Below are 23673 nucleotides of genomic sequence, written 5' to 3'. Positions count from 1 at the left end.
CAGCCAGGGATATACAGTGAGGCAAAGTGTCTAAAAACTGAAAACAAACTGGGACCTCTCTGTAATTGGCAGATTGGAGAAATTACTTTATACCTTCTCCCCACATGCTGTGTGCCAGCGTCTCCACCACTAGCCACTAATTGTTCTTCCTAGCTCTAGGCAACAATCAGTGAAAATTGTGAAAACATAGACCAAGTCTTTGTAAGCAGCACTGAAGCCTTAGTATTTAGGGTTCACACTTTTGACACTTCCTGAGTTTGGGAAGACTGTTCAGGAGGCACAGGCACTTGTTGCCAAGTTCAGTCCTTCAAACACATCCAGAATCAACTTCCACACTTTATTAATAACTGGCATGCATAAGCTGTCAAGTAGAAATATATAGCAGAGTTGGCTCCATGTTTAAGAGAACTTCTTACAAAGAATGAGTCCGACTCCCAACATCCATATGGAGGCTCACAAGTACCAGACAGGCAGTATACACGATGTGGATGAAATAGTTTAAAAAAAAAAAAAAACACCCCAACCCTATTGTTATTTTTAAGATGGGCCAATCACTTGGAGCTAATTCAAGTGTCTCTACAGGGTACATGGCTTCCTCAATAAACAAACATGAAGACTGGCTGCCTGACCAATACATGCAGGGTTAAAGGTGTTACGTTTTGCTAGGACCATTCTTTCCCATAGCACAGACTGCTTTTTACTACTACAGATTATCTTAAGTGCAACCCGACTGGTCCTGAAGGAGCGGGTGGGGGAAATGGGACAGTGGGCTACGTTAGTGGGTTTGCATGCACTGCAGTTCTTAGGCCAATACTTTTTGGTTTTTCAAGACAGGGTTTCTGTGTAGCCCTGGTTGTCCTGGAACTCAATCTGTAGACAAGGCTGGCCTAGAACTCACAGAGGTGCCTGTCTCTGCCTCCCAAGTGCTGGGATTAAAGGCGTGTGCCACCACTGCCTCGGCTCCAATACTTTTTTTAAGCCCTGGGTTATTGTCTGTTTCCAGACACTAAGGAAATATACTATTAAGACTTCCACGTTTCAGGCAGAGACAGGCGGATTTCTGAGTTTGAGGCCAACCTGGTCTACAGAGTGAGTGCCAGGCCAGCCAGAGAAACCCTATCTCTGGAAAAAACAAAAAGACTTCCAGGTTTCCTTCACAATTTATGGCTTCTAAGTTTTCTTTCTTTCTTTTTTTGGCCTCTAAAATGCAGCCTGGACACCTGGTTCAGTGGCAGGTTTGTTCAGAACACCCAAAAAAGGCTAATACAGTTTCAAATCTATTCCTCTATGCTGGTTTGTTGGTAACAATAAACTTGCGCTTTTGTCACTTACTGGTTACCAATGCCCACTCCACAATAATTTGTGACTCCAGCAGAAACTCACTTAAAAATTTAAGGTGCGAGACCTCTTAGTGTCTTAATTTCTAGGACTCAAGTAGGGTTTCCAGTAACTATATGGCACTCCAGTTACTGGGGAATCCAACACCCTCTTCTGGTCACCTCAAGGCACCAGGCAGGAATGTAGTAAACTTCTGAATTGTTAATATTTTCAATATATAGTCTATGTGATTATAGTACTATGTGCTTCCTTGTGTATACTAGGCTATTCATAGTCACTGTCTCTACAAAACACTTATTTTTAAAGCCAAATTGGCTGGCCTAGAATTCACTATGTACACCAAGATGGCCACCTTGAGCTCATGTTATCTTCAGCTTCCCAAGTGCTAGGATTACATGCCTAAGACTCACCACCCGGTTACCACTACTTTCAAATCCCCTCTAGAAGATAAGTGTTTACAAGTCTTTCTCAACCACCCAGTTTGCTTCCTTTCGCTGAGTAGATAAGCTGTGCCAGTCATTGTGAAAAAGTCTTTATTTTAAGAAAAAAATTTAGTTAACAAAAAATTTAACAAGTTTCACTTAGCAAAATACACCCAAAAGGAAATCACAGTACAAAGAAAGCTTTAAGTCAAGGCCTCACCAATTCCTACAGTATTAGTATTGTGTCTCAATTCTCAAAACTAACTTTTAAAAAGCTTAAACTTAACCTAAAGATTTTAAATGAAAATATAAACTAGAATGAACATGAGAAATGCTTCTCTTTGCATCAGGGATCTAGCACCTTTGAGTTCTCCAGAAAAGTACATGTCCCCAGTGTGTTCACTGTGGTGTGCTTAAAGATCCACTCAACATACTTATAAACTACTTAACTCAGATAACATCACTCTTATGTATACTACCAAAAATGTTAATTGAGAAAAGCGGAAGAAAATAGTTTTAGTTTACTCAATATTACATGCTAGAAGAAAAGTTTGCATGAGAAACACTGAAGAGGTAATTTTTTAATCCAGATTTCACAAACTCATGGTGCAAAGTGGGTCCCCCAGCTTCCTCTAGTTATAAACTGCTCTTGACTGCTTATTGGCTGCCTGTGAAATTTTGATTGAAATAACTCATGTTCCTACAATACTAATCATATCCACCCATGCTGTTCTGACCGCTGTAGCCGGCCCCGTAACAGCCACTCACTGACTGGCTCTCCAGGCCACTGTAAGTTGCCTGGGCAGCTGACACACCCATGCCCTGCATCACCTGGCTGCTATAAGCCCCATTGCTAGCCCCAGTTGTTGAATTCAGGAAGAGTTCTATGTATCTGTGCTGCATGTTGGCCCTGTCCTTGGACATAGCTGCCACTGCTTCTTCATGAGTAGCAAACTCAACATCAGCTTCTCCGGTCACTCTTCCATCAGGACCAATCTCAATATGAACTCTCACAGGGTTGAGTGGAGAGAAGAAGTTGTAAATGTCGTTCTCCGTTGCTTTGTAGGGCAGCCCTCTCATGTGGACGCAGTGGCCGGTGGTGCTCTGCACTGTGAACTCGCTGTCTCCGTATCTGTGGTCATACATTCCTGAGAGACAATAGCTGAGGTCTCTCCCAAACAGGTCAGTGGTGAAGCCATAGCCATCACTGAGGCTACTGTATTCTTCATAGCCCCCATAGCCTGCACTATAGGCACCAGACCTCATCCTATCCAGGCCTGCCTGTTTCACAATGCCAATGTACCTCCGGGCTGTGCCAGGCCTGTCATAAGGCCCAGGCCGCTGCACAGACATAAACTTCAGAGGTGGATCTGAGTATGACCTAACTTCCTCCTGGCTGCTCTTGAACACTTCAATGTACCTGTGCCCTATTCTCTCCTTGTGCTTCCCTAAAGCTTTCTCGGCTAACTCTTGTGAGGCAAACTGAACGAAGGCCTCCCCTGTAATCTTGCCTTCCGGGTCCACAGGTAGTGTGATCCCGTTTGGCACAATTTCCAACCCTGAGAAGAACTGAACGATTTCTTCCTTTGTGCATCCAAATGGGAGTCCCCGAAGCCTCACAAAGCCATCATTGGCACTGTCGGCGCTGTTTGGACCACTGTGCTTCAACACCCAATCCATCTCGGTTCTGTGTGACTTGAACACCTCAATATATCGGTGTCCCATGCTTTCCCTGTCTTTTTTCAGAGCCAATTTTACATCATCTTCTGACTCAAGTTCAACAAAAGCCTCACCACTCTGCCTGCCTTCTCTAGTATAAATGAAATGAACACCTGCGACCCCATCATGAATGGTGCAGTCGGAGAGGAAGTTTTGTACGTCCTCAATTGAGCAGGACCAGGGTAGGCCACGGAGTTTGACCACATAGCCTTCACCTCCCTCAGGGCCCAGCATCATGGACACTTGACAGGGCTGTTGTCACACAAGCCTGGGCAATTTTTTGTAGCTGAAAGAAAGAAAAAAAAACCTACTTTATACAATGTTCATTTAATATACATAATAAGGATATTTATTAAATTATGTTTTACTCATTTCAGTCAGAAAATAAGAATGAGTAAAAATAAAACATTACAAATAGCTAGTTGATAACCATATTCCTTTCAGATAGCTGGTTTTCTGTGAGTTCCAAGCCAGTCAGTCTAGTTTATAAAGTGAGATCCCCATCTAAAGAAAGTTAGCAAAGCCCTACTTTCAAGTGGACCAAGTTCTAGACCAGACTGGGCTGAATTCCGATCTTTAAAAAACAATAAACAGGGCTGGAGAGATGGCTTAGCCGTTAAGAGCTCTAACTGCTCTTCCAAAGGTCTTGAGTTCAATACCCAGCAACCACATGGTGGCTCACAACCATCTGTAATGGGATCGGATGCCCTCTTCTGGTGTGTCTGAAGATGACAACAGTGTACTCACATACATTAAATAAATAAATATTTAAAAAAGCAATAAACAACCCCCCCCAAACAAAAGCCCCCAACTGGTGGCCTTTTAAAGAAATGCTACTAAAAATATTGTAGCAAAAAGAATGACAAAAAGACAAGGGTGGGTCAGTTCTGTGGGAAAGCCCTTGCCTAATATAGCCAGGTTTGATTCAGCATCAAAACAAAGGCCCATTAAGAGAAAAGGCCAAAATAATCAGGGCCTTTAAAGCATGGATACTTGGCAGGTAGAAATTACAAGTACTAGGTAAGTAGTTCCGGGTCATCTTCAACTATTAACACATTAGTACCCTCCATGGGACTCTCTCAAAAATTAAACTGGGGGGGGAGGGTGTTAAATAAAATTCCTTGTCACCAAATCTGATTACCCAAGTTTCCTGGACCCCTAACACCCATTCTCTCCCTGCCCTCCACATGCACACTCACCTACACACTTATAAATAAAATACATTTTGGGGGAAAAAGATAAAAAGAGCTAGGTTCAGAGGGTGGTAGCACACACCTTTAGTCCCAGCACTCAGGAAAAGAAGAGGCAAGTTTATCTATATAACAAGCCCCAGGCCAGGCAGAGCTACATAGTCATACCCTGTCTCTTAAGATTAGATAGACAATGTGAGCCAGGCAAAGCAATACACACCTGCAACCAACATAAATGTCATGGTCTGCTCTGGATACCTAGTTAAACTAACCATGACAACAGGAACCTCTCAAACTTTAAGATTTAAGAAAAACTTCACCCTCACATTTAACCACGAGGAAAAAAACATGTTATCATTTTGACCCGCTTTCATTAACTTTAAAATGCTGACAAAACTTCTACTTACCTGTGTCTACATGAGATCGGAGATGACAAGAATGCCATCCTATCCCAATAATATATAATGGTTCTAATGTAATGACACCACAGCAGATACCAACTTGCCTTTAAATATATTGCAGTTTATAAGTTACCTTGCCTATGGCCCAAAGATAAAAATACAGGGCAAGCTCTTAGAGCTGAGTGAAGAATAGCCTACATAGTCTTAATAAACATAAATATGTAAATTGAACTGTAAGTTGCAAGCACCTAGTAGTTGCCCAATCCTAAGCTTTTTTAGCTGAAGTCCACTGCATCAACATATAACTTTTCTCAGTATAGTGTTGCTATAAAAGTTCTAGTAATTTTCCTTACTCATTAAGAATCACAGCACATGTGTGCCTGCTGGAATAATGGTTTTATGATTATAATCAAAGAGTCAGGTAGGAGCTTGTGTAGCTCTATTTTCAAAACCCTGTCCTGTCATTGGTGACCGAGGCTTGGTCACACTTTTATGGAAGGATGATTCTGGTCCCAGATTTGTATCTACCACCCTGTTGAAGACATATATACCTACTATTTGCTACTGGACTCTGCCCTCAATAACTCCCTAGACATTGCTACTAGTAACTTACAAATATCTAGGTAAAAAAAAAAAAAATCTCACAGTGGAAATCCAAATTATATCCTTTGTTTTCCTAATAGCCTTGATCATTCAGCCTCCTTTTCATTGCACATAACCCAGCTCGGACTCCCTTCAAATAAACAATCTACATGTAGTTTTTAACTGTACAGCTACGTTGGTTTTACTGGACAAGTTCCTTGGCTTTACTGAGCAGTTCAGCTGTACCCAAAGGGAAGGTGCCTTTAGACTAGAGTTTCTCATCCATGTGACTTCAGACATTTTGAACTAGTCCAGGCTGACCTGTGCCCTGTTTATTGGCTGCAACCCTAGACTCTACCCACTAGAGGGCAGGAGCCCTCTACTAAAGTGAACTGCTCTCAAGTTACTAATAAGGCCTCAAATACTACCTACCTACATAGTTTGAATGGTGGCAGTGCCTCTATTATCAGATACTCTAGAGACCAGGACAAGAAGACCCAAATCCAAAGTAAGCTCTATTTTGAGATAACATAACTTAGTGAAACTCTGCTTCTAAAAGGGGAAGGAGACAATCTAGGTAGGATCAGGATGAGTAGCTCCAAGGCCAGCTTCTGCCAATCTACAGTACCACAGCTGTCTCAAAAAAAAAAAAAAAAAAAGTACATATGAGCAATCACACCTACTCTTGGGCTACACCTTCAGATGCCCTGGCAGCTTCAGGTAGTTATTCCAAAGGGACTAGGAATTCACCGAAGCCAGAAAATCTGTATGTTTTATGAACTTATAAACCCATCCCTCCCAAGAGATTATTTACAGCTCTACTTAGGGACCCAACTTACAGGAAGCCCTTTGTAGTCACTGACCACTGTCTTCTTGCACTGAATGTGTATAGTACTAACCAGTCATTGTTTAATAAGGCCTTCTTTGGCCAGCTTTGCCTCTAGCTACTTACTGATTTCCCTCTTTGTAATGTAGACTCAAGGGGCCCCTCTATTGTCTTTTCTACTCACTGTCAATAAAAGTTCTTAATAATGTCCTATCTTCATTTGTGTCTCCACAGAATTTAACCATTCCTTCTTGGAAATCCTCTTTAGGTATTCCAATCAGCTCCCCACATAGGATCCCAGTACTCATCCTTTACTTTGAGACCAGAACTGTCTCTGCCTTGAGGCTCCCATGTGGTGATGCGTGGTGGTTCAGTGTGTTTTAACCCTGTATTTGTTCAATTATACAAATGATCTTATAAAAATGTTACATTCCAATCAACTCACCATAAACTGAATCCACCTTAAACAAAATAAGCACTTGATGTGCCCAATTAAAATTAAAACCTAAACTAGCCCACCTTTATGTGATCAGAAAATTTTCCTTAGCTACAGTGCCTTACACACGATAGGCAAATAAAATCCTCCACAACTCAACTATATATACCCCCAGCAACTTTTAAACCATTCAATTTTGTGTCTAAGTTACCTTGGCGGACCATAAAAAAACTTTTGGCTCACCACCTCCTGGTAGCTGGAATTACAGCCCTGTATAGCCACAGGCCTTATTCAAAATCCTTCCTCTTATATTCCTCTCAGATTCCCATATTCCTAGTATTTCTTTAAGTCTAATAAAGAACTTACTCCCTGCTACTCCATCAGAATCTTAAGGTTTCTCTAACAACTGTAACCCAATTATCTCAATGCCCCACTTCTAAGCCCTATTTCCCACTGGTTATTAGAACAAAGACTGAACTAATGGAATCCTTGGACAGACAGACAGACATTCTTACTTATTATATCCCATCATTTCCTTTTCTTCTTTGTTTCTGTAATTTCCCCACTCTTTGTTCCCTGGAGGATTTGACACATAGTAATTCTCCATTCAAATATCCTCTGCCCAACCTTGTCCAGCTAAACCTTGATAATCCTCCAGGTCTAAGCTCCAATGCCTCTTCAAAACATCTCATACCCCACAGCATATCTGAGCTCCCACTTTCGAAACACCCTTTTCTGCAGTTTTAAAAGGTGCCTTCAAAACTACACTGGGACCCTACATAGGACAGTTTTGTTGTCCAATATTTTCCTCATCCTTAGCAGAGGGGACAGACCACAGCAGGATGAGGATTAGCAAGGGATTTACTGGCCACTTGGGGTCAACACCTTCAGAGTATAGCAGCTTATTCAAAGCTAAAACCATGCAAGAAACATAAAGAAACAAGTACTTTATAAGCAATTTCAGCAACCGGGCAAGAAAGCATTCTTTTCTGTAACATGTCAACACTACAGTTTTCTTTTACTAAAAAAAAAAAAAAAATCTTCTCCACAGCTCTTTAGTAAATTTTTCCAGTAAACTCACTAGGCATTTAAAACCAATGACAAAGTTTTAGCCTCCAAAGAAAACTAAACATAGCTTAACAAATTAATCCATCTTTAATAGCTTACCTTAAAGAACCACCACAGATGCCTTCTGTAGGAAACACTTAATGGAAGATAGTAAGTTTTCCTTTAAAAAACAAAACACAAAACCAGAGATTGGTCTCATGGCCTCAGATTCCATGCATTATTATACAGAAGGGCACCTCCTGGGAGCTGAGCTCAGAGCAAGCTGTTTCTCAAATCCAGAAATACATTTATTATATAGCCCTTAGGACCAACATATTTAGGTCTCCATGTTATTTGCTTTATCTTATTGTGGGTAGAGGACATCAGCAAATAACTCATTTACTTAGCAGAGAACTAATTAGAGCTTAGTTTAAATGCATGAGAAACTTAAATGGAGGAAGAGCAGGAATCTAGGGGGCACTTTCTGAAATTCCTCTGGAGGCAATGCAGAGTTCACTGAAAACCCTCCTGTGTTTTATTTTGTACCCCTAAGCAGACCCCCAACAATGCTTTTAGCTAATTATAATAACCAATATCCATGTGACAAAGCTATGCCCAAAAGAGGCCCTGAGCAAAATGCTATGAAAACTTATGCTGCATTCTTCATTTTGGAAATGTGGGTTTATTTTGCCTGGTGTCTTATAAAATAGGGATAATTGAAATTGCATTGTCTCATACTTTCCTAGATTATTATGTAAGGAATTAGGAGGATGCTAAAAATCTATTTTAAAACGAAATAGTTTCAATAACCATGAAACAGGGTTTCACTTCAAAGAATTTCATCCACATTCCTTCCCATAAAATTCTAATGACTAGATGATGCCCTTCTTCCAACTCTGATCCTCTACCCAGGGTGGTAGACAATACTTGTGGCCTCCCTGGAGATACCACAGGGCATACAGCTGGCAGCTAGACCTACATTAACCCACTGGCAGAAGACCTGTGAACATGTCAACTGTGGAGACATGCCCGGTAAAAAGAGCAGATGGAATGATGGGTCATTAGACGTACTGTCCAAGCACCCAGAGATTTGATTTTAATTCCAAGAAACGCTACCGGAACCATTTGCGCCATTCTGGGTGACTGGCTCCTAATGCTGTGGGCAGCCAAGGCCTACATTTGCTCTTAATTTCCACAACTTAAGCACTAAAGAAAATGCACTATTTAAAAAAAAAAAAAAAAAAAAAGGCAGGCTGAGAGTGCTTTTCTAGCAAGCCACCCAGTCAGTGATACTGGTTAAACTGGATTTTCACTGCCTTCAGGTAGATCAAGGTAAGACAAACGAGGAGCGCCCTTTGAATCCTGGACTAGTTTTAAGTTTATCGGCCGAACAAACAGGGCGGCTCAAGCACCACCCACCTAGTTCTTTTGTTCAGGCCCGCTTGGTGGGAGCCTTGCTGCACCCTCCTCTCTGCATCTTTGTGTTCCAGGAAGTCGCCGGGAGTTTTCACTCGGAGCCCGCCCTCGTCCTCCCTCCATTTTGTAAGTGAGTTTTAACCTCCCGAACGCCGGGAGCGCGTCCAGGCAGGTTTTCTTACTCAGAAAGTTCTACTCAAGACCACGAGAGCCGCGGCTTCAAAACTGCTGCCTTTCTCTGCTCTAAAACTTACCAGGGGAGGAAGGTAGAAGTGACTTCTATTTTCAATAATGAACGCAGCTTACGAACCCAAACTCCACCCGACGCCTTAAAAACGCAGAGGGCTCCGGGGAAAGTCCAGGTGCATCTTCTTTTTGTTCTCAACCTGAAATGGAAGTTTAAATGACCAGGGGCAAACGCTCTCTGGGGAAGCGGAGCCCCTAGAGACGAGCGTTTTGGCGGGAAGCAGGGCGGAGGGCAAGGTGACGCTGCTGCGAGGCCTTCGCCCGGTAGTCGACCGCGCCGCGCAGCGAGCGACGGCCGGGCAGGAAGGTCCGCCCCGGGGCCTGCGCGGGCTCGGGCGGGAGCTTCCGGGCGGGGGCGGGGGGATGGGAGGCTCCTGCGCCTCCGAGGGTGGGGGAGGGGAAGAGCCAGAGGGCGGGGAAGAGGGCTGGGTAAGAACTCCCGCAGGCCGAAGCGTGGAAAGGCTCCATGAGGGAAACTTCTAAGTGAGCAGGCCAAGCACGCGGCCCGAAGCCTGCCCGGGAAGCGGGGCTCACCACGCCGAGACAGGCGTTCGGGTCCGGAATCCGGGAAGCAGCAGCCGCGTGATCTACGGCGGCAGTCGGACTGGGGTCACGGGGTGCAGAGGAGGAAGTGCCCTGCCGGGCCCGCCAATATGTCACCAATGAGAAAAGCGTGCCTGCAGGTGTGGCCCGCGAACGGTGGGTTTGGCCGGCGCCGGAAGTGGGGGAAGGAGGGAAAGGAAAGGGGAAGACTTCTCGCTGAGTTCTGGGTAACCACCTGAACTGAGCAAAGTCCAGACTACCCGCTACAGTTGGAAAGGGGAACGCAATGAAGCGTTCAAGACTCAGCCAAGTAAAACCAAACCACCTCGAACTCGGACGCTACAGAATACGAACCTGCCGACACCCAATACTTGGGGTTTTTTTTTTTTTTTTTCATTTGACCGTGGACTGGAGGATATTTTCCATGTTAAACATAACTTTAAGAAACTCCTGCCATGCCGCGAAGCGGTGGCGCACACCTTTAATCCCAGCACTTGGGAGGCAGAGGCAGGCGGATTTCTGAGTTCTGGTCTACAGAGTAACCCTGTCTCCAAAAACCAAAGGAAAAACCAAGAAAGAAAAACTTCCATTCCATGTTGGCGGCACACCTTTAATCCCATCACTCAGGGGGCTTACGCAGTACAGGGCGCTCTAAAGTCGATGCCAGTGCACAAGTGAATTCCAACCTTGTCTGTCTGTCTGTCTGTCTGTCTCTCTCTCTTTTTTTTTTTTTTCGGAAATTAATGCCGGGTACGGTGGTGGGTACATTTAATTCCAGCACTAGGGAGGCAGAGGTAAGATGATTTCGAGGCTTGCCTGGGCTACCTTTCAAGTTCCCCCTCAGACCCAGTGCTCATAGGGGAAGGAGTGCCTGGCTTTTGAACCTAATTGGCCCACATGTATAAAAGTGAACCTTATAAAATCTGTACCCAACAGGCAATCACAAAATGCATTTTAATTCAAAGCAATTAGATGGCCTATTTTTTTTTAGGGGCCCAGAAAGCTGGGGAAAGGCACTAGCCACCCAACTCGACACCTGAGGGGAGTAATACCCACAAGACCCACATGAGAGAAGGGGCTAAAATTGTCTTCTGACCTAAGCATCCTTGTAAAGGAAACCCCTGCAAGCACTCCTATACACAGATAATACTTTAAAATGTCACTATCTTTTTTTTTTTTTTTTTTTGCAAAAACTGGAGGAAACATGAAAAGACAGCCCACTATTGACTAAAGCTGGTAATAGCTGCAAATGCTTTTTAAAAAACTCAACTTTTTTTTCCGAGTAAATTTGAATAGAATATTGTTTAGGACTAAAGGGACATGATATACTGAGAAGTGAACTAATAATCTTTCTGTTAAAGACAAGATGGGGCTTAACCACCAAGAGACTTGAAAAAGAAAGGAATCAAACCATGTAGAGGATACTGATCTGCAATTCCATATGGAGCTGTTAAGCTGAACTTCAACTCCCAATTTTTTGCTCCAACCTCTTGAATAGAATGTTGTACATAGACTCCAGCTCAGCTACTTCCTCCCACCCTCTTGACACGAATGGACACTGACCACAAATTTCTATTTGTACTATCTGTGGGTGTTCCAAAATAAAGGAACTGGAGCTGTTGATAGTGGCACTGCAGATACCTATTATCCCAACATTTAGGAATCTGGGGGGAAAGAATTTTAAAGGGTGGGGGAAGATTCAAAGAAAACCATATGCACACCTTCCTGTTCTTCCAGAATGCTGGGTGTTATTTGGCTCCTATACACATGTCAGGCAACTATTCTGGCTTCTGTGGGTACATTTCAGACATTGCTACACACGGGAAGGTATTAACTAACAAGGAGTTGGTTTTCAACAGACAAATCCTAAAATAGTTGTGAGACACTAAGACACTAAGGTTTGTCTGGAAATTATCTACAGTGTACTCAGGGACATGTCTACCACCAGAAATCTGTTGGAGTTAAATGACAGTTCATGTCATTTTTTTCTTGTATAAAAGTTCATTATAAGAATGCTGGCAGGGCAGTGGTGGTGCACACCTTTAATCCCATTCCTGCACTTGGCAGGCAGATTTCTGAGTTTGAGGCTAGCCTGGTCTACAGAGTGAGTTCCAGAAACCCTGTCTTGAAAAAACCAAAAAATAATGAAACAACAAAAAGAAAATGTTACCAATCTCAAAACCTTGCTTATAAAAAAAACCCTCAAATTTGAGTATGTTAGTTCAAGTAGTAGAATAGGCCTAGGATGACTCAAACCCTAGGTTCTATTTCTACCAAACAAACCTCAGTATGGTGACTGAGGAATACCTCTATGTACCAAGGCACTTGAAGGCAGAAGCTCAGAAACTCTAGTTTAGAGGTAAAGATGTCTGTGGCAAGGCCTGACCAAGTTATCCTGACTTCATAGAGGGGAAAAAAAAAATAGGGGTTGAGTAGTAGTCAACACTCAGTGGCAGTGTCCAGTCTGGTCTACATAGCCAAAGCTACATGGCAAGATGCTGTTCTCCATAAGCAGTTTAAGATTATCCCCTGGAATATTGAATTCCAGGCCAGCCAGTGGTTACATAAGGCCACACCTATTAAAAACCACCTAATCTTAGGATCCTGAACCCAGTCAAACTTAAACAATAATTCCTATCATAAGGTGAGACAGTATTAACAACTTTGAGGCCTGTTATGATAGCTCAGACATAACTTTTATGTGTATAAGGCCCTCTGTGAAGACCCCATGGCTGAGAAAGAGAAATATGGGTTGTTTCTATGAAGAATACAAGTCTCAAAACTGCATGTACGGCACTTAGGTAGTTGACTGTAATGCCCTCTTCAATTAACTGGTTTGTGACTTAGCAAGTATCACCACTGTTCAGTTTCTGTATTATAAAGGAATGGAGCAAGAAAAAAAAAAAAGGTGTTGCACACTGACAGAAAAGGAAAATGTTAAATATGAGGTGTTTGAGTGGTATCACTGTGGAAACTGAAAATGAAAATTGAGTTCAAGTCAGCCTCACCTAGTATGGTGTTTTACATTCTAAAGTCAATGGGGGCCATTAATGTTTTATGATTTGACTTGCTTCTCTTTTGGTGGATGTTTTGTTTGTTGAGACATGGTTTTGTAGCACAGGCTAGCCTTAAAACTCTTGATTCTTTGCCACCACCTCCCTAGTGGTACAGATCTATCATCTCAGCTTTCACAAGACTGATTATTCAGGAGATGTCAAGGCCAGCCTAGACTACACACAATAAGGTCCAAAACCAGCCTGAGCTACAGACTGTCACAATGCAATCAATAAAAATCACCTGGAAGTAAATATCATCATGAGGGCTACCTAGAAAATGGGAAAATGCAGGCACTAGCTCACACCTGTAAATATACCACTTCCAAGTAGAAGCACTGGGATCAGGAGATCCAGGTCATCCTCCACCACAAAACTGAGCCTGACTTAGTGAAACCGGGTTAAATCTTTTTTGAAAAGGTGGTATGGTGGTGTATTTTAATCCCCAAAATTGGAAGGCAGCTTTCTTTACAAGTTTCTGTCCTGTCCCTCCCCGCCTCCCCAAGATGCAGGCAATGATGCCAAGAGTTTACAAAATGGAAAAGACTGACACAGTTCTCCCTGGTGTGACTCAGGTCAAACAAAAATATGAAATGCATAAAAAGTGGTGACAAATGATCGAGGAGCTCTGATCAGAGTACTAACAAAGTGAAAGGGCCATAATGACACTGGTCCCAGCACTAGGAAGGCAGATAGACCTGTTGAATTCAAGGTTAGTTGGGGCTACATGTCAAAAAAAATGACATTTAGCCAAATAGAAAGATAGAAAGTGACAAAAATTTTATGTAGAAACAAAATGCTATTGCTTAAAAAAAAAAAAATCAAAAATTAACTGTGAAGCCCACATTCTTTTCTTCATGTTGCTATCATTTCTTCTCCCGGAACAATTTTTCAGATTTTTATTTTAACAGACTAAAGTATACCCTTGGCCAGGATATTTTAGTACTTTTTACAAATGTTTGTCATTTTATCATTTTCAATATTTTATTAATAAATACATAAAGAATTTAGGGTCCAGTTGTTTTTCTACCACTCAGACCTACTCTTCAGGAACTCTAAATAGGCCCAGGATGCCACTATATGTAAACACAATCTTAGATATCTCTTGGTTTCAAAATAAACTGGTGGCATGGCCTCAAATTTAAAAAAAAAAAAAAAAAAGGAAAAAAGGATTGTATGTAGCCAGGTTCACCTTAAAATTTACAGGTAACCTGAGCTAATCTACCCTTTTTGATTGGAGACTGGACCTTGAGGAGTCTAGGCTTACCTGGAAGTTGTGTTGTGGCAATCCTGGCTCTGCCTCCCAAATAATGGGACTACAGGCATTCGATCATAACAGACCCACCTTTTTTAGCTTTATTTTCTGGTGCTAGGGAATGGAGTGGGATCACATCCAAGGCCTTGTACATGCTAGGCAAGCATGCAAATCACTGAGAAAACTCAGTCCTATACCAGCTATTTTAGTTCAATTAAAGAACTCAAATCATTTCTTCCTGTCATGAACTCACCTAGAAATTAAGACATGCACCAACATATACATAATGCACTTAAGTTTCTCAGAGATGAATCTAAACTGAGGTCTGAACCAATGGGTACATTTCAAGTCCAATACACCAAACTACTCTGAGAGATAGTAAAGGACAAGAAGGTACTAACATTCAAGTGTTACTCCAGCACTGTTATTTACCAAAGGTAAGTCACAGCCTACAAAAAAATGAAGCTGTTTTTCCATCTTTCAACTACAAAGACTTTTAATTAATTTACTATACCTATTTTCCCTTAATGTTCATTTCAAAGGCTGTGCTACTATAAAAAAAAGTTCTTAATGTTAATATGGATCCATCTTTTAGACTTACATTAAAATAAACTGAATGAACAAATTGAACACAATCATTATACTGAAACTACAGACTGAATTTCTTCTTAGATCATGTCTTGGGTATCATAGGCTATCCCTCAAATTTGTTATATAGCTAATACTTACCTTGAAAGTCCTTATCCTCCAGCCTCCATCCCAAATGAAATTATAGGCATACACCAACTGGCCTATTGCTACCTTCGTAATTAAGATATCTATAGTAACAACAGAAAATAAGACAAATGTAGTCAAACTATGAAGTTAACTTATGTTTATGAAAAAGTATTATTATTAGACCTTCTGTCATCAATTGACTTGAAAATCCCATTATTTAGATTGGCTAGTTCCTCTACCCCCATAGTAGTGTAGGAAATACATGTGTTGTAGAAACTACAACTGAAAAGGTAGAACAGCCGGGCGGTGGTGGGGCACACCTTTAATCCCAGCACTTGGGAGGCAGAGGCAGGCGGATTTCTGAGTTCGAGGCCAGCCTGGTCTACAGAGTGAGTTCCAGGACAGCCAGGGCTACACAGAGAAACCCTGTCTCCAAAAACAAAACAAAACAAACAAACAAAAAAAAGGTAGAACAGAGACACAGATCATGAGCCCTGTTTCCCTGGAACTCTTTCCAAAATGGTCAGTCACAGGCTAGAACTATGTAGGTTCAGGTTACCTTTGGCTTGGCCCAGGTCTCTGAACAGGGCCCAAAAATCAAAATCACCCATACCATCTCAGAAAAGGATGGGTGATTTTGCAGGAGACCACAGAACATTTCACCAGGTCTCATGTAACTTTCTACAGCTCCAAAAACACTACTGTAAACTCTACAAGCTATAATATACTGTTCTGGGATGGAAATAAATTGCAGATGTAAGAAAATAGAGTTAAGAAACATAGGTATACAGAAGAGTAGCTCTAGCAGGGACAATTACCATACTTTAAAACCTAACACCACCATTAATATTTTAAGGGAAAATTACAAAACACACTTTAAAATGCACTACTATGGAATCAAAACTTCCTAAAATTTGAACATTTTCTTTTTATTTTTGAGATTTTTAAGTTTTATTTCATGTGTATTGCACAGGCTTGCTCACTCATACCACATACATTCCCTAAAGATGGTTTTTAGCCACCACATGAGTGCTAGGAATTGAACCAGGTTGTTCTCAACCTGTGCAATCTCTCCAGCCCCCTTTTCATATGTGAAAGTGAGTATTTTACCGGCAGGTATGTATATGCACTGCAGGCGCTACTTGATTCCTGTGGAGCTCAGTCAATCTCCTTGAAAAAAGAGGAGTTACAAAATATCATTTGGATGTTGAAAAAATGAAACCCAGGTTCTGGGTAAAAGAAACAAATGTTCTTCAGGGGCTATGCTATCTTTCCATTTCCAGTACCTGAATTTTTATTCTTCTATCAAAGGTATTATAGATTCTGGATTCACTATGGTATCATAGATGTTGAGGTTACAAACTACTCCTACCTCCATTCACTTTGACTTGATTGAGTTTATACCAAGAACAATGATCTTCCTAGAAAATTAAAGAAAAAACTTGAAAATGGCACAATTTCTGGAAGTATACTTTTTAAAGGGGGGAGGGTGTAAAGGGGTCTTGTTTTATTTTGTTTTCAAAATAGGGTTCGTTTCTCTGTGGAGCCTTGGCTGCCCTGGAACTTGTTTTGTAGGCCAGGCAAATTTCAAGCTCAAAAGAGTTGCCTGCCTCTGCCTTCCTAGTGCTAATATTAAAGGTCCTGCCTCTCTACCACCACGCCTGGCAATAAAACAAGGTTTTACTAAGAGCCTGGAACTTAACTTGCAGCTATCCTTTTTGCCTCTGCCTCAAGAATGGGATTTTTCACCCCCTGGTTTCTGTGTAGTCCTGGCTGTCAACACTGGAATCCACTTGCCTCTAACTCCCAAGTGCTGGGATTAAGCCCTTGTGCCACCATGCTTGGCAAATGTTGAGATTATGACTGGCTGAATTATCAAATTTGGAAGACATGCACTTTCTAAATTTCTCTTTTAATGTCTTACAAACATGTCTGCATTGTTATTATCCTGAAAACACCACAAAGATCAAATGTTAAGAAAATCCCCTTCCCTAGCCATTCTCTTGCCATGCTTGTGGTCTTTCCTCCTTCAAATTTTGATTTGACTGGTCTAAGACCTACCAACCCAGGTTATACCTTCATCTTAAAAAAAAAAAAATCTAGCCAGCACAAGACAAACTTCTGTTATGCCACCTGAATCTATATACTTTTCTTTATTTCCCCTGCACTCAAACTCAAGAGATTCACTGGCCTGCCTCCCATCTACAGAGATTAAAGGTGTGTACTCCCACACCTGCCTCTTAAGACTGGCTCAAGAGAATCTCTTGTAGCCTGAGCATACCTCAAAAACTCCAGTTCCTGCCCCCACCCTCCACACACAGTGATTAAATGTTAGGACCATGGCTGGACATGGGATTCTTCACATCTAGTAGTTTGTGTCTTTATGTTTAAAAAACCATCCTCTTAAACCAAGGCTATCCTGTAAGTTATAGTACATACTATAAAGGATAGCCTTCAATACTTAGATCTTTAATTAGATGAAACGGATTACACATCTTCAAAATTAGTTTCATAATTTCAGTTAGGAAAACAGATTTCAAAGTCCTACAAAACCAGTTCAAACCCAGCAACATACAAAGCAGTTGACACCTTGAACAAGTGGGCGTAATACCTTAAAATTCTAACCATTACTCTAATCCCACCACTCAGGAGGCAACCACAGGTAAATGAGTTCCTGGCAAGCCATGGCTACATAGTAAGGCCAGGTCTTTTAAGAAAAAAAAAATTAGCCATCGTGTCTGTGTGTGTGTGTGTATGTTAAAGATTTCTTAAATGTTTCATAAGAAATGCTATGTTGGTCCCTCACTCAGGTAGGACCCTGCAAACTATATGCTAACAAATGAGACGTAAGGTATATTAATGTTGAAGGTATATTAAGAAAGAACTAGACACAAGTCTATAGGCCTCCAATAACTCAAATAGAAATAATCTGAGAATCAGAACACCCAGACTGTAATGGTAATCTTACATTGGAGTCCTAGCACCTGACAGGCAGGAGTTCAAACCTGGGCTACAGAAGTCTTGTCTCTCCGGGTCCATGGGCACAGTGACTTTCTTAGCAGTGGAAGGAAAACTAAAGCATTCTCAATTTTTTAAAATTGAGCAGAGTTATTTATTCACCTTTTAATCCCATCATGTGGTGATGGGGCAGTCCAATCTCTAAGTTCAAGGATGGCCTGGTCTACAGAGTGAGTTCTAAGACAGCCAAGAAAAGCCCTGTTTTGGAAAAAACAGGGTGGGGGGTGGGGGCGGGGTGGAATAAGCCTCTGAGTGGTGACAGAGGCAGAAGAATCTGAGTTTAAAGACAGCCTGATTTGGAGAACCAGCCACAGGACAACCTGAGATACAACATAGAGACCCTGTTTCAAAAGCAAAAAATTACAAAATTGTGAGCGAAAGGGCTGACAGGCACCTGCTGAAAGCCTGAAGACCTCAGTTCTATCCCAGAACCCACCAGTAGCAAAAGTGAGCAAAAAGCTGGTCTCCTCTGAGCTCTGCATGCTACTGGTAGCATCTGCCCACACCTGTTCACTCATGGGTTACACACAAAGATCTAAAATTATGAAAAATGAGAACACCTATCTAGCATGTAAAAGGCCCCAGTTACAATCTCCAGCAATAAGCCTTTAAAGTTATGTTTTGCTGGTATAGTATGATTATCTTAAAGTGAGCTCAATTCTTCCTCTGAAGTCAACCCCTTAAGAGCCCTCAATTGCCTGGCGGTGGTGGTGCAAGCCTTTAATCCTAGCACTTGGGAGGATTTCTGAGTTCGAGGCCAGCCTGGTCTACAGAGTGAGTTCCAGGACAGCCAGGACTACACAGAGAAACCCTGTCTCGAAAAACCAAAAAAGAAAAAAAAAAAGAGCCCTCAAAATTAACAGTAGAGGGCTAGTGAGATGGCTCAGAGGTTAAGAGCACTGACTGCTCTTCCAGAGGTCCTGAGTTCAATTCCCAGCAACCACATGGTGGCTCACAACCATCTATAATGGGATCTGATGCCCTCTTCTGGCGAGTCTGGAGACAACTACAATGTACTCATATGTATAAAAAATTAATCTTAAAGTGCACATTTTAAAAAAAGACAGGAAAACAAACAAACAAACAAAAAAACCAGGAAAAGTAGAGGAAGGTTGCCCCTATTAAACCTAAGTCCTAGTTTTGAATGCATCCTGGCAAGTGAAGTCTTCCAGCCTCCATTTTCTCATCTATACCTTAAGGTTTATACAGCCTTGGCTTGTCTTCAAACTTGCTCTGTAAACCATGCTTAGCCAGGAACAGAGATCCATCTGCTTCTGCCTCTCTAGTGCTGGAGGTGGTAAAGGCCAGCAACTCCCGGGCTTAGTCAAAGGTTTTACTTAAAAGATTTGTTAAATAAGAGCCGGGCAGTGCGCGGGCAGTGGTGGCGCACGCCTTTAATCCCAGCACTTGGGAAGTAGAGGCAGGCGGATTTCTGAGTTTCAAGGCCAGCCTGGTCTACAGAGTGAGTTCCAGGACAGCCAGGACTGCACAGAGAAACCCTGTCTTGAAAGCCAAAAAAAAAAAAAAAAAAAAAAAAGTCAGTGTACCCAGGCTTTCCTTCAAATCAAATCATATTTAAAAAAAATTACTACAAAATGGACATGCTACAGACATGATGGGCTGACATACTGTCTGTCTGTCTTGCTCAGTAACTAAAGGGGTGTGGTCTAGTAATCCAAAAAATCTAGAGGTGGAGATGGATGCTCTGGAACTCAAGGTTGTCCTCCCGGGCTACCTGAGTTGCAACCTCAAAAAAAAAAAACCCTGAATGGTAAAATTTTTTTCCCAGTTTTTCGAGACAGGGTTTCTCTGTGTATCCCTGGCTGTCCTCGAACTCAGAAATCCGCCTACCTCTGCCTCCCAAGAGCTGGGATTAAAGGCATGCACCACCACTGCCCGGCCCTGTAAAAGATTTTAGTGCCTTTAATGGCAACATTTGGGAGATAGAAAAGGCAGAAAGATAAAGAATTTAAGCCAGGAATACTGTTAAAACCCTCTAAGGCTACAAAATAGTTCTAACATTTAAGAGGCAAAGAGGAAAGCAATGAGTTCCCAGGCGAGCCTGTAGCACATAGTTCCAGGAAAGAGGAGACAAGCTACAAATCTCTTAACATTTCGCCGGAGACTATTTTAAAAACAAAATGTCTAGAAATTAGTACTAAAAACTTCACCTTTTACTGGTTTGCCTACCTGAAAATCTGAGATATTTTTAACTAGAAATTCAACTATCTTTGGTGGGGAATGGAGTTTGAGTAACACAGGCTGTCCTGGAATTTGGTATGTAGAATAGGCTGTTCTCGAACTCATTGCCTCTGAGCTTTGAGCGCATGCATTCCCACCGAACGTCCCATCCTGAAAGTACTTTCACAGTTCCTAGCTAGCTACCTGAGCTCAGTCTGAACACATAGATGGAACTAAGCCACTTCCACTCAGCAGCACCAAGGAAAAAAAGACTAAGTATTAACCATTAAGATATCTTGTGACTTAATCCCCCGAAACTGAGAGATTATAATAAAGACCCTCAATTCAATCCACAGGACCCACTGCTGGAAGAATCCATTTCTCTAAGTTGTCCCCTATCACCACACAACCACTCACACAACACACAAACATTAAGGGAGACGGAGCAAAAAGGAAAAAATGAAAAAAGAAAAAGCCAAAAGTTCCGAGGACAAACAAAACCGCCCAGGGTCGGAGACTGATTCCGAACAGCCACATGGCGGCTCGCTCTGATCACTCGGCGGCCCCAGTTACAGGGTACAGCATTCAAGAAACTGGCAGGTAGGAAAGAGACCCATTTGTTTGTCCCCGGGCTGGCAGGGGCAAAAAAAAAAAAAAAAATGCCAAGGACGCCGCACAGGGGTCTTCGGCACGTGGGGCTGCCTGCGGGCTATCAGCAGGCGGCCTCGGGCCAGCGGCCGGGAACGCTCGGGCGAGCACGCGCCGAGGCGAGACGGAGCAGGCCCACCTCAACTTTTAGCAGAAACGCGGAGATCCACAAACACAGCAAAGAGTACGCGGAACTGGCGCGAACAGCGGGCTAACCTACCTAGGCGAGGAGTGCGCACCCCCAAGGGCAAACACGATCCCTCCAGCCGGCCGGGCCAACGCAGACCTGCGCCCAAACTCCCGGGCCGCCACGAGGAGGAAGCGAGGCCGTCGGCTCCGAGCGGCCGTGGGAGGAGGGCGGAGTCGCCCCGCCCAGTCTTGGGAAACTCTGGGCGCCTCGGGCCACGTGAGCGCCCGCTTGCCTTCCTCAAAACTGCAACTAGCGCCGAGGCCTGGCCGGGACCGACTGTAGACCGTGACCCGCGGTGGGAGAGAAACGCTCCACCCTCACCCCAAATATTTATCCCGCCGAGGCAGCCACGTGCGAGCGGCGCCCGGGGTGCGGCTACGGGCCTGAGGAAAAGCCGCGCTTCCTCCGGGCGTGTGCCTGTCGCGGTCTCCGCGGCTGCTCACCTCGGTCCCCGGCCCGCCCCTACCGAAGTGACTCCAGACTAAAGTCCCGGCTCCCCCGACCGCACACCTCAGCCGCGCGGCCCAATCCCTGTCAGAAATGCTCCAAACTTCGGATCCCGGCCCCCAAACCCCAGCCACGCGGCCCCAAGCTCCGTGGGCAGCCTTCGCACGGCTAGAGCTGTGCGGCTACGGCCTCGGACCCGTTCTTTCCGAGTCCGAATCCCATGCCCGCGGTCCAACGCCCGATGGGCCCAGTCGCCAGCACACCCGGTTGGCGGCCCTCACCTCGGGCTTCTTGTCTCCACGCTCCCCACTCACATCCGGAACCTCGCCGGCCCTCAGAGCACCTAGAGGGTGGAACCCCGGGGACTTGGCAGTTGTAGCTGAGGCAGTTGAGGCTTGTTTACTGTCACCATGGAAACCCCCACAGGCGCGCTCGCGGTGAGGCCTCCGCGGGGCGAGTCAACCGCGCGGCCGGCCTAGTCCTCAACTCCCGCCTGCCGAGCGCCCGCGGCGCTCCCGGAAACCCTCCTGATCCCCGGTCCGACCCCCGTTCGGCCCACGCCCCGAGCACCCGGAAACAGTAGCCCGGGGAGCCCACTTTCCCTTCCCACAGCCGGCGTGACCGCGGGCTGGCCTTCCCCGAACCCCACCTTCAGGAAGACGAGGCGCAGTCCTCCTTCCACGACGGAGCCGGAAGGATGCAAGACGGTGGTGGGGCGGAGTCTTAGGCAGCGGACATCCGGGCACAGAGCAGCCAAGGCGCCATTCTGACGAGCCCAGAACGGAGCCCAGGATTGGCCGGGGGGGGAGAGGGGCGGGACTAGGGGGGTGTGGACCCGCCTCTGAGCCCGGGAGAGGACAGTGACGGCGCAGGCGCAAACTTTCGGAGACCCCGAAGGGGGGAGGGGAGTAGTTGGGGGAGGGGCGGGCGAAGGCGGGTGGGGGGGTAGAGCGGCAAGGTGGAGGGTTGTTATCCATAGAGAGCCTCAAGACCTGTGGGCTCTGGAGGTCGCTGAGTGCTGCATGCGCGTCTCCGCACCCCGAAAGTGATCCCAAAGGATTCAAAGACCGCGTTGGAGCGGAAAACTAGAAGTGTGTCTTATGTAAAAGAAAGACCGCCTCTAAGGGCATCTCAGAGAGGCAGACTTGAGGGATTTGACTGAAGTTGCTCAAAGCCCGCGTGTCAGGGTTTTAAGTTTCTAACTGTCGGCACTATCTGAATGCTGAAACAGATTTTCTTGATGTGTAATAATTTGGGAGGACTTTCTGGGAGATCTCGAGATATAAGCTAAGTTGAAGATTATTTTTGAAACTTTCAGAACCGCCGAGGCGGGCGTAGGAACAGGAGCTGGTAATCTGCATGGAGGAGGCCAAGGCTTCCTTGCATGGTCGGTGGCAAGCTGCTGTCTCTGAACACTGGAGAAATTACAAGACTGTTCAGAATAGTCTCAGGTTATAAGTTACAATCATGACGTAAACGTTTGTAAAACAACAATCTGGTGATTGACTCCAGAGAAAGGAAAGAAAACTTCCAGAGGAAAACCTTTCCAAGAAAAAAGATATTTAGAGGCCAAATGATAGAAAACAGCAGCTACAAAAGTTAGATGAGTATTCTTGAGCACTAAACCCAGAACCTTTGCTTAGCACGAGTTTTACAAACTGTCCCCCACCTCTGGTTTTTTGTCCCCAGGGGGTGGGGCGTTAAAATTCTTAAATTTGTGTGAGTTATCGCCACACATTCAACGGAAGTCAGAGGACAATCCTGAGTATTCTGTTCTCTTCTTTCACCATGTGGGGGCCTGATCAAACTCAAGGTTGGAAGGCCATTGCAGCAAGTTCCTTTATCTGCTGAGACCTCTTCACTCTACCCCTTGGGTTGTTTTTATTTATTTTTAAAGTTTGCTACTATTGGCAGAGAAAGGTGCAAGTGGCTTCTAACTTTGTAGAGGCCAGAGGGCAACATTTCTTTTTGTTTGTTTGTTTGTTTTTGTTTTTTTGA

The 23673-nt window shown here is 43.9% G+C and overlaps 1 protein-coding gene across 4 annotated transcripts; it reads right to left on the bottom strand.

Moving 5' to 3' along the window:
• Nucleotides 1-1854: 1854 nt before the first annotated feature.
• On the bottom strand, nt 1855-22568 carry Hnrnpf (heterogeneous nuclear ribonucleoprotein F). Of its 4 annotated transcripts, none has more exons than XM_034511707.1 (4): nt 22325-22568; nt 9632-9763; nt 8082-8142; nt 1855-3765 (listed from the first exon to the last, which is right to left on the bottom strand). In XM_034511707.1, the coding sequence occupies exon 4, from the start codon at nt 3714-3716 to the stop codon at nt 2469-2471; it is 1248 nt and encodes a 415-aa protein (XP_034367598.1). In that variant the 5' UTR covers nt 3717-3765; nt 8082-8142; nt 9632-9763; nt 22325-22568; the 3' UTR covers nt 1855-2468. The 4 variants fall into 4 exon arrangements, with proteins under 4 accessions (XP_034367598.1, XP_034367597.1, XP_034367599.1 ...); XM_034511706.1 differs by having other exon boundaries at nt 21957-22336; XM_034511708.2 differs by lacking the exon at nt 22325-22568 and adding an exon at nt 21259-21395.
• Nucleotides 22569-23673: the final 1105 nt, after the last annotated feature.

This window comes from Arvicanthis niloticus, chromosome 9 (genome assembly GCF_011762505.2).
Source record: "Arvicanthis niloticus isolate mArvNil1 chromosome 9, mArvNil1.pat.X, whole genome shotgun sequence".
NCBI classification, from domain to species: Eukaryota; Metazoa; Chordata; class Mammalia; order Rodentia; family Muridae; genus Arvicanthis; species Arvicanthis niloticus.
This window is presented reverse-complemented; position numbering and strand designations above follow the sequence as displayed.

Coding starts and splice junctions, on each gene's coding strand:
- Hnrnpf (XM_034511707.1), bottom strand. CDS start 3,716: ATGATGCTGGGCCCTGAGGGAGGTGAAGGCTATGTGGTCAAACTCCGT.